Genomic DNA, 12,383 nt, shown 5'->3' with positions numbered 1-12,383 from the left:
CAGGATAGTATTGTAGGTTCTCATCATTATAAATTCAGTATGGAGCATGTTACTAAATATTTGAAGAACCTATATATATTATATATATATATATGATCTAAAATTCAGTATTGAGTAGGTTACTAAATATTTGAAGAGCCTATATATATATAATCTACATATTAAACTATGAATACAAGGCGGTCCATAATAGTAATAATAGGATGAGAGAGAGAGAGAGAGAGAGAGAGTTTAATGTCCACTCAACACAAACTAGGTCATTTCTGGACTAAAACATGGTTCAATTTCATTTCAATAATTCGCTTGCGCGTAGGGGTCTACAGCAGTGGGAGGAAACCGATAAAACCCACGAGGTTGGACAGGCGACCATATTCCTTGCCACGTACTTCCGGGGAATGAAAACCCCACCAGTTGACTCAATGACAGACGGTATGATACAGGGCGCATCCAACCCCACAAGCAGACTAATGTATATATAGGCCTATTTATGTACCTGGTAAGATTTTACCCGTTTGAAGATTATTACTGAGCTTAATCATTGTGAGTGAACCTAAAATCAAACACAACACAGTTCTATGGATAACAATCACTATATTATATACACACGACAAGATTTCACCGGTCGTTATCAAACATACAAATTACAATTGAGGAAAAAATTGTGACAGTGTTATATATATGTACATTGAACAATAATACCAGAAACCATAAGTTAACAATCATGAAACCCTAGCTTCATTGGTTATCAATTTAATCCTTTAACCGCTGTACTGTTACTATACTATATGCTCTCATAATTAAATCTTAGTATAATTACAAATTAAGATAGGGTTTCATGATTGTTAACTTCGTGTGTTTATAATATAGTGATTGTTATCCATAGAACTGTGTTGTGTTGTATTATGTTCAATCGCTACATGCCATTCAAAGATTATATCAAACATACAGCTTGGTGTATCATATGATCGAAATTAGGATATTTTTGTTCACTGCTGTGGATGAATGAGCAGCTTTATTGGGAAACAATTTAACGATTCAATAGGCTAAAGAATAGTCAGAAATTCATAAAAACATGTGCAATGTGCAGTTAAAAGGTAGCGTTTTAACATGGCTTGAAAGAACTCATTTTCAAAGTGCGCAGGTGCTGTCGGCGTGGGGTGTCCGGACCACAGATGTTTTTGTTCAATGCAATTTTTTATTTATCTTTTTAAAATTTGTCTGAAAAAACATCTTGTCATGCAGGCTACATGTTTCTATTAATTCTGGGAGCTGCAGTGACTCAGTGGGTATTGTGCTGGGTAGGTAATTTGAAGGTCCACAGCTCAATCCCAATGTTAGCAGAGAGATTTCCACAGGATTGTCCAGCGTGGTATTGTCAAATCATTGTTATACAGTTGTCCTGAATTATAGTATTTTATCTTGGTGAATGCATTAGCGCAGCTACAAAATACAATGTCTTGTTTTAAAGCGTAGGGTCGCCTATCCAACCTCGTGGGTTTTCTCCGGGTCCTTCGGTTTCCTCCCACTGCTAAAGACGCCTATGCGCAAGCGAATTATTGAAATAAAATTGAACCATGTGTTAGTCCTGAAATGACCTAGTTTGTGTCGGGTGGAGTTAAATCCCATCTCTCTCTCCATCTCTCTCTCTCTCTCACTCTCACTTTTTTTAAAGCCAACTGCCACAGTTTAAGTTCTTGAAGATATAAAAAAGGTTTTGTATGTCTTCTACTGCTGTATTTATTACCATTGAGAGCTTATTATAATACCTGATATATAAACCCTACTGTTTTAAAGAGATGAGAAGACAGAATAAATGAAAAATAGATTTTAAGACCATGAACAATCAAACCTACTTTTATTTTTTTTTAAAAAACAAACATACTTGCCCAGAAATTATTTATTACTACAAACAATGAGACAAGACAAATTAGAATTCAATATTGGTCCATTTCATATTGATGTTATTATGTTGCAATGAAATGTGGGATCCTAATATCCAATATTTAAGACACAATGGACATTTTAAAATATTGTACATGCGTCGTGTATCATATCGGCCGCAAAACCAATGAGCAAAGAAAATTACAATGCGGCAGTAAATAGTAATGACTGATTCACAAATGATAATAAAAAAACAAGAAGAATGGGCTAATTAGGCGTAAATGATTGTCGCTCAGGTTGGACTAATCGCGTTTTTCAAACATAATTGATTAGAAATTACAATTTTAAAAAAAAAACTTAATATAAAATATAAATCACTTTATCTACACTCACACTCATATTACATTAATATGTGCTTTTAGATCCATTTATGGTTCCAAAAAATAGAGCCACATGCCCTTTAAATAACCCTTTGTCATGTTGATTCTTTAAGATCAAATAAAAGATATGCATTGTGTTTGTATTAACACCTGGCTATGATCTATTTCTACCTGAGAAATCAATAATATTAATAATACCTGGAGAAGCAAGGGGTGACAAAGAGGATCATATAGAGCTAGGTATTATTGAGGATATTATCTTTGTCCTGTGATCGTTGATATCAAGTAGCAGCTGATAAACTGTATTATCTCCCTTTTGTCTATCTCTTTCTCTCGGGTTAATAGATAGTCAATGAACTGTCACAGCAGTCAATTAATATTTGTTTACAATTAGGGAAAAAGAGAAATGGGGTTTAACGTCCACTCAACACAAACTAGGTCATTTCGGGACTAACACATGGTTCAATTTTATTACAATAATTCGCTTCCGCGTTGGGGTCTTTGGCTGTGGGAGGAAACCGGAGAACCCGGAGAAAACCCATGAGGTTGGACAGGCAACCCTACTCCTTGTCACGTACAACCGGGGAATCGAAACCCCACCAGTTGACTCAATGACAGACTGTTTCATACAGCTAACCATTTGGCCATCCAAAGCAATGAAATGAAATGGGGGTTTAACTTCCTACTGTTCTGCTCTGGGCTAATAAAGACGGGCATACGCCATACTGTGTGCTATGAAGGAAATTTTGCCCGGGCAGTGGCACTATGGCCTACTCTTATATCGAATGCCAACTGCCAAGGGATCTTTTACGTGCACACCAATGTATACATGGGTTCTTGGTTTTTCGTCCCATCTGAAGGACTAGACAGCTGTCCTTCTCAGGCCCTCCATCCTGCACCGCTGACAAGGGGAAAAACACGCCAGAAAATCCCAATGAACTTGCTCAGCCAATGCAGGGATCGAACACGTGACCTCCAGGCTAGTGAGCCATCGTCTTACCCACTTAGCCACCTTGGCTCCCCACTTGTTTACAAAGGGAAAAGAATGGAATGAAACCAGGGGACTCAGAGAAAACCCACAAGGATGGACAGATGCCCCTACTCCTTGTCACATACAAGCAGGAATCGAAACCACGTCTCAATGACAGATCTCATGATGCAACGTGCATTCGTTAACCATTCAGTCACCTGACCTCCCTAATCAAGACGGACAGATCAACATGTAGCAAGTAGAATGAAATGAAAGAGGGTTTAACGTCCTACTGTTCTACTCCATATGGGCTAACAAAGAAAGACATACACGCCATACTGCATAGTGTATGCACGTCTTCATTAGCCCAATTGGTGCAGAAAATTAACACATTCAACCCAACTTGATTTAATTTAAAAAAATTGGCTTGAGAAAAAAATCTAAGCACAAAAAATTGAATTAAAATTATTAGAAATTTTAAATTCTATTCATCCAGTAAGATTATTCTAATAAGAAATATGTCGTATTTTTCTGAGTTTAGATATAAATGCCACAAACACTATAATTCACATATTAGTCTGTTAATTACCTAATATCACTCAGGGACAGCGAACAGTTGTCGACCTGACATTTATTATCTAATCTAGACCGACCATTTTAAACTATGCGACAGCAGGAACCCAACATTTTTTGATGATTCACAATGAATTATTGTCAGACCAGCCTTGGAATTAAATTTACTTATCATCTTTCAAATACACTCACTAACTTTGTTTTTTTTTGTGTGTTTCAGGTGTGTGTTTCAATAAGCCAATGGTTGAATTTCATTGTTGATGACATACAGGAAAAAATTCATGAAGATTTCCTAGAATAAAGTTTTGAGGTGTAGAATTTTTGGCCACTGCAAACAGAGTCTAGCACCCAGAAAATATTCATTCCCAGTGAGTTGCCCAGGAAATTCAGAGGGCTATTATACTCATTCGACGCCACTTTTCGACCAAGTAATTTCCATTTTGGGCTACAATATTTTTTTCGATGATTCAAAATGAATTTGAACAATTTCCCAACAATGGTTTGGAACTAAACATTAAACACAGAAATTCCTGCTAAAACAACACAACTACACGATACCAGGGCCCTGTTTCTCAAAATCTTAACTCAAGATAAAATCCAAATTTTAATAGATACTTCAAATTTGATTGGCTAAGCACTAAAATCAATCTAATATTATCCAATTAAATTACTAAAATTTATATTATATTTCTTAGTTATAATTTCGTGAAACAGGCCTCCGAGTTGTAGTGATACATGCTTTCATTTACTGTGACAAGAAATAAAAACAGAACTCACCTCATTTGGCCGTTCTTGGCAACTGGTCCGGTTGTTTGTATATTCGTGACCTTGGCCAGACCATCTTGACCAACAGACAGTTTAATTCCCAGTCCTGCTATTCCTTTCAACACATCGATCTGAAACGGGCCATCATCAGTGCGTCTCTTGGGATAATCAGCTTTAGGGGTCTTAGACGAGAATGACGTTAATGAAGTTTTGATAGTCGAGTAAGATCCCGGCTGAGTCCTAATGGTTGTTACATGAGGGGATGTTGAGAATTTCTTAGGTGATGTTTGTTTAATATTTAAAGATAGTGGTTTCTTCGTGATTGGTTTTTCGGAATCCGTTCTACAAGAATCTGTTGTATCGGGAACTGTTCTAACAGGATCTGTTCTAATTGGATCTGTTCTAACAGGATCTGTTCTAATTGAATCTGTTTTAACTGAAGATTGATTTTTCAGATTCAATGATACAGGTTTTTGAGCAACACTTGTTGTTTGTGATTCAGTTACAACAGTTGATTTTTGATGTTGGCGTAGATTTGGTAAATTTGTTTTTTCGGCGATTGTATTTTCTGATAATGTTTTTATAGATTGTTCTGATTTTGTAAATGTTGCACGTTGGCGAGTTATATTTTCTGAATCATTTTTAATTAAATGTTTGGAATCAATTTTAACACTACTCGACTGATCCGATGCATTTTGACGAGGTTGGTTTTGATGTCTGTTCATATTTCTCCGATCAGAAATCGTTTCACTTTTGACGTGATCTACGGTATCACTAACTAATGATTTAACACTCATATTTTCATGCACATTAGAGTTATCTTCCCTGTCAGAATCCTCAATGTCGTCAATAACTTCAGAAACAGCCTTTTGAAACATTGACTTCTTGGGTTGGGCTTTATCCAGGCTAGGTATGATTTTAGAAAAGGCACCTAAAACAGCTTCAACAGTTTCTCGAGACACTTTTTGCCGCTCGATTGGACTCTCGTCAACAATGGATGCAGATTCTGAAGAAGTTTCAGATTTAGCACTGTCTGCACCAGAGCCTACATTTACTAATTGGAGAAGAATTTCTGATAAATCATTTTTTGCGTTTTGATCTTTGTGTTTCTGTTTTTGTGGTGTTCTTGGTGGGGTTGCGACACAACTACGATTTCCTAGTTCATCCTGAACAAATGCCATTGGTTGAATTGTCTCCTCTTCGTCAGCTGGTCTCGCTAGCTTGACCGGAACATCCTGGTATGTTGTCACGTTTATTCTATCACTACGATCACTTCGGTCGGCTTTTGATGTTTTGGGACGTGGTGGTTTTGACTGAACTTCAATTGTTGTTGATCTTTTATGCAAAGTGACAACAGGCTGCTGATTGGTCAATACAGGTGTGTTTAAATCTGATTTTCTTTGTGTCTCTTCGCTCTCTTGTTTCTCATCAATATCGTCAATAATGTCAGAAACGGCTTTCTGAAATATTGACTTTTTGGGTTGGTCTTTGTCAAGGCTAGGTATGATTTTAGAAAAGGCACCTAAAACAGCTTCAACAGTTTCTCGAGACACTTTTTTGCGCTCGATTGGACTCTCGTCAACAATGGATGCAGATTCTGAAGAAGTTTCAGATTTAGCACTGTCTGCACCAGAGCCTACATTTACTAATTGGAGAAGAATTTCTGACAAATCATTTTTCGCGTTTTGATCTTTGTGTTTCTGTTTTTGTGGTGTTCTTGGTGGGGTTGCGACACAACTACGATTTCCTAGTTCATCCTGAACAAATGCCATTGGTTGAATTGTCTCCTCTTCGTCAGCTGGTCTCGCTAGCTTGACCGGAACATTCTGGTATGTTGTCACGTTTATTCTATCACTACGATCACTTCGGTCAGCTTTCGATGTTTTGGGTCGCTGGGGTTTCGATTGCACTTCAATTGTTGTTGATTTCTTATGCACAGCCATGACTGGCTGTACATTCGTTGATTCTGCTGTCCTTGCATCTGATTGGACATTGTTTAATTGTTCCGGCTGGCCAGAATCAATCAAAATGGTGGCGTTTGGTTGGGCCGCCGGAACAAGCGATGCTCTGTTCAAAGATGGTGACAACTCTGTATTGTTGTTTTTGTTAGGAGGATGTGATCGTCTAGGGACAGGTTTTGGTGGAGCTGCAGTGGTTGGCGTTTTAAGTTTTCCAAAATCCGTTTCAACACCATGTGAGACATTTTTAAAATCTGACTTAGGAAGATGTCGCCTTGGTGATGCAACTGGGGATAATTTAGGAGAATCTGATTGGTTATCGAAAGTTATATGAGCGGTGTTACTATCTTTAGCATCGCCATCAACATTAAACAAAGTGGAACCCGGAAGTTTTGTAGGTCTCTGATGTTTCTGTAAATTGCTTGAATGTTCGTAACCGACGTCGACTCTTGTTATTCTTGGTGCCTCGTTCACAACAATATTTGTCACCTGATTTTCAATTGGCTGCGAATCCCTTTTTTTAAATAAATTTTCATTGACAACAGGTACTTTAGTTACTAATCCTTCATCTATCAAAGTTTCTTGTTCAAGGGAGATAAATCCAACTTGCACTGTTGTGACATTATTAGCAGACGACTGTATTTGATGAATGGGGGTCTGTTCTTGTTGTTTTGTTTTAATCGTATTATCAACAGCAGAAAAATTTCGACCATGACTGACAAACTGATTATCATTTCTCGTGGATGTGTCCTTCGATGACCTGTACTTTGATGCCGTTTCTACCACCTTATTTGTTGAATCTGGAGATAAGAAGTCGTCAATATTGACACTCTTACACGTCTGTTGAACTTGAGAAACAGATTTTACTCCAACATCAAATAACGTTGTTTGTTTCCCGTCTTCAATTACATTAGATACACGAGTTTGGAAGTCCAACGGTTTACCACAAGGAGAGGTTTCACTTTCCGTCTGCAAAGTATTTCCACTGTTCACATAATTTCCAACGTTCCTCACACCGGCAGACGGAACATTGCCAGACCTTACAACTTGCTCACCTCTGACACCTGAATTGTTTGGTTCATTTGTTTCAATTATCAATAATTCATCATTTTCTGGAAAATGTTTATCGAAATTATTGCTGGAGGCCACGGCAGTATGAATGGGTGTACTTGTTGAAGAGTTCAATAAATCGTCAATGTTTGTCACAGGAACATTAATTTCACCCGAATTGTTCAACGTGCTGGTTTCGCTCTCTCCTTGCGAAAGAGGATCATCCGAAAACTCCGCAGGTGGTGGAATATCCATGGTGGAACTTACGAATGAGCTGTTGGCACCGATCAAAAAATTTCCATCTGTAAACGAATCCATGTCATGTTTTAATCGCGTATTTGTTCCACCTGTTAAATCGAGAATATGCTGATCATATTGACCAATCGCTGACCCTGTGTTATTAAGAGCAGAAGACGAATTACTTGAATTCAAGGAGTCATCGTGGTTTGTTACAAAAGGTTGACTGTACGTTAATTTCACATTTTTCTGGGCAAACACAACATTCGCGTTTGATTTTGAACTAGAGAACCCGTGATCTGACTTCTGCTTTAAATCGTCCCCGTTTGCTACGTTATTATTTGTTTCAAGGCTGGCCGTCGACTCTCTACCATCGAGGTTAAAATCCATATTTAAACTTTCACGAGGCACTTGACTTAAAACTGTCAAAGTCAAATCATTTCCTGCCGTTTTCAGAATATTCAAACATTCATTTTGAGTGACACCTTTTAAAGTTTGACCATTACAAGCCACTAGTCGGTCTCCTACATGTACTTCACGATCACGAGCACATACACCACTTGGTAGCAATCTTTTTACCTGAAGAATACAAATAAAACACAAATTATAAACCCTCACATTATTATCTCTTACTAAAGACCAGGTGAATCCATGTGTGACAATACCTGTGTTCAGTCAAGCATGACTAACAGTCAGACATATATAATAATAAATATATATACTGTGTTATTCACATGAGGAAGACGTTTAAGTGAAGTGGGTGTTTATAAACGGGTGTATAATAAATATCAAATAAAATAAAAATATCATAAATATTTATCACACACTTGGGTATATTTAGCCTCGTTCATCAAGTCGCTTCATTACAAATGGTGCTTGAAAGCATTCTGGCACACAATTCATGTGCCAATTCAGAGGCCCATCTTTTCACGGTAAGATAACATCAATATTGATTTAAATTGACCAATAAGTCCTGTTTGCAATGTCGAAGACTGTGGATGATATTGAGTTAAAGACTTGCCTCCTATAAGGCACCGGAGGGCCTGAAAGGACAGCTGTCTAGTCATTCGGATGAGACGAAAAACCGAGGTCCCGTGTATACATTGGAATGCACGTAAAAGATACCTTGGCAGTTGGAATTCGATATAAGAGTAGGCGATAGTGCCGCTGCCCGGGCAAAAATTTCCCTCATAGCACACTGTATGGCGTATGCCCGTCTTCATTAGCCCAGTATAGGAGCAGAACAGTAGGACGTTAAACCCCATTTCATTTCATTTCATTTCCTATAAGGCACATATTGTGACATAAATTTGTCTAATATCAAGATATTTTCATGAATAAATCAGAATATCTCTAATAGTTTTCTCACAATATTTGAAAGACATGAATTCTAAATTTTATTCTCATTTTCCCAATATCAAAACAGTCACTTCAATATTTCTCGTTATATTTGAGACACATGTAAGGCTGATGGGACCTGTGGGTACCATCATATTTCGTATTTACAGATGCAACCGGTCCCTTACTGATGAATGAGCCTGCAAGAGTAAGGTATGTTTTTCCTGGTGGAGTGCAGTGATTTAGTTTGATCCTCCTGACACCTGATAGGTTTGTACCTCTGTCAAGCCTACATTCACTGCATTTTTTGGGGGAGTGCCTTCAGGTCTAAATACTATGGCCACCTGCAGAATTCGTCAAGTTCATGAGATGTAAACAGGGCTAGCGCTAACCCTAACCTAAGATCTAGCAGTAACCCTAACCAACAATCCTTAGCAACAATCACCTTGACAAAATCTGCAGGTGGCCTTAATATTTACATCTGACCATGGGATTGCCCTTGATGGGGAGGGCAGTGGCCCGAGCCCCGCTAGGCCCCACTATGGAGGGCAGTGGCATATTCCCCACTAGGCTCCACTATAGATTCGCTACTGGACACATTTCACATTTTGTCTAATATGAAAAAAAAAAGTTCTTTAATAATTTCTTACAGTTAATTTGAGATAAATTTAAATTTACATTTTATTCACATTCTTCTAATTGCCTTTTAATGTTTCTAACAGTATCATTAGAAATACTGTACAATATGGCAATTATTGTAGGGTTGTGAACCATCTCAAAGTATCTAAATGAAATTTTATTCCGCTCTCTTATATATGTGTATCACAACATGATAGGAATTCTTACTTGTTGATTCAAAACTTCTATTAGGTTTCAGGTAAAAATGATTAAAATGTGTGACAGGACGCTATATTGTGAAATCGACCCTCATGAAGACCAGTAGGTAATATACACAGATGTGATTAACTACTGACTGTCATCGTTATAACACCCTCTTTTATCCTTTCATGATCCTTTATAAGGGGACAGATCTAATAATAGGATTATACTATATATACAACTATTTTTAAGTATGGGTCAACGATTTTACCAACAGGTTTAGTCAAACACACCTTGTACGACCTAAAATACCTGAGTGGTAGGTAATTCACTAAACAAAATACCCCCTTTTCTGTATAACCCTGAATTCTACTAATTGGTCGACACGACGGATCAACTCATTCTCACGAATCAACGACCTGTGTAGAGACGATTTAAATCATTGAAAGAAATCATTTAAAGGGGCTAAAATCTCCAACTCAATATTTTCTATAATATTAGAAATTAAAATACAGATTTGACGTCATCCTTTGATGTTGGCATACTATTACTTCCAATAATGTACGGGCAACTTGCCAATTGTACATTATCTATACTAGATGAAATATTGGACTCGCGTGACGTATTTCATTGAAAAGCACGTGCAGGATAGTGTCTGTATTTTAAATTGTTTAATGGTCTCGAGCTAAAGACATTGCGTAATATATTAAAACAACACTCGGCTAATGCCTCGTACAGTATCAATATATTTCTTAATGTTTCGCTCTCGACCATTAAAACATACTTAAAACCACGAATTATAATTCAATATTGATCAATTTCAATCAATAATGATGTTACTATATCACGTCGTGAAAATATAGGATCCTGCTAATCATCCAATATTCTAAAATCATTACAATAATAGCCTACACAAGTCATGTATTTTATGGTTTGAGCGCCATTTGTAATAAACAAAGAAAAACATATCCTAAAAGACAATGCGGAAGTAATTAGTAATGGCTTATTGACAAACGACAGATTAATAATAAAATATTGTGTAGAATGGACTAAGCAGACGTAAACAACTATTCATTCAATCTAGACTGTCTATTAATTTACACAGTTCATGTACGCGTATTTCATGGAACCTAATAGATTAGAAAGTACAATAAATTTCTTATAAATCACTTTATATACATTCATATTACATTGATATGTGCTTTTAGAACCACTTTCTTATATATTAAAGTAACAAAGAATAGAGCCATACGCCCATTAAGCCTGCAAAAATATTTTCGTTTGTACTTGTGTATATAAACAAGTAAATTGCCTTTAATAGTATGATTCTTTACAAGGAAATGGTAATAGAGAGATTCTCTGCTGATTTAAATTATAGATCAAAGGGGGCCACAGTGGTTGTCTCAACTAGAATGTCCCTGATTTTGATCCAGGCTTCACGTGGACAAGATTTGGGGATTTTTTTAGCCCGGTTCTCACTTGTAATGGAGCTGACAAGAAAAGTGTATGAGACAAAAACTGAGGTCCTGTGTACACATTGTCGTGCACGTAAAAGAACCCTTGACAGTTGAAATTCCATGAAGGGTATAATTTCAACTCAAACAATTGGGCCGGGAAAGTTTCCTGTGGTTTTCCAGCATTGTTTGCTCTTGTCAGTGATGCACGAATTTGAGGGCTGGAAAACAGAATTCCCATGTACATGTTGGTTTCCCCTGGTCAGTGATGTAGGACAACGTATAGTTCTTCGGATGGTATGAAAAACCAAGGTCAAATGTACACAGTGGCGTGCACATAAAAGAACCTTTGACAGTTGGAAACCAAAATAAGCGTACGCTGTAGCACCGTTGTTCCGGCACACTTTCTTCCATAGCACACTGTATGGCTTATACCTGTCTTCAATAGCCCAGTCGGAGCAGAAAAGTAGGCCATTAAACTCCATTTTATTTCATTTTATTTCATGTAGCTGTATATAGCCTATTATAATATTGACGGACAGACAACAATGTCTACATTCCTACTATACAGGTTCTATCAATAACATTCAACAATGGTTACATTCCTTCTTTTAAACACGTATAGTTTCTATCAATAACATTCAACATTTTGCCTATATTCTGTACAATAATATATTGTTCCTGTCAGGTGATAGGGCACCCTGGGTCATCGCAATGTTTTCTTTTTAGCAGACGCAAACAATAATAATGGACTTAACAAACCATGATTGACAGTTATAAACATTTACCGATAGTTAAAGTTCCTTGTTTGTTTACATTTTATAATGATATCCCCAAATTCACCCAAGTTTTGGTTGAGCAGACATTAAGGCCGCTTTTCCTGTTAATCTCCTATCATTTGTTATTGACACTACCAGAGAGAAATGGGGTTTAACGTCCACTTGACACAAACCAGGTC

General features: G+C 37.2%; 1 protein-coding gene across 1 annotated transcript in view; it reads right to left on the bottom strand.

Moving 5' to 3' along the window:
- Window positions 1–12,383, bottom strand: part of LOC126817080 (PDZ domain-containing protein 2) — a 66,116-nt gene that overhangs the window by 31,749 nt on the left and 21,984 nt on the right. Inside the window, exon 2 of the mRNA XM_050543867.2 lies at window positions 4,582–8,393. Within this exon, the coding sequence (XP_050399824.1) occupies window positions 4,582–8,393 (3,812 nt within the window). The remainder of the gene's footprint in view (window positions 1–4,581; window positions 8,394–12,383) is intronic.

This window comes from Patella vulgata, chromosome 4, assembly GCF_932274485.2.
Source record: "Patella vulgata chromosome 4, xgPatVulg1.2, whole genome shotgun sequence".
Taxonomy (NCBI): Eukaryota; Metazoa; Mollusca; class Gastropoda; family Patellidae; genus Patella; species Patella vulgata.
This window is presented reverse-complemented; position numbering and strand designations above follow the sequence as displayed.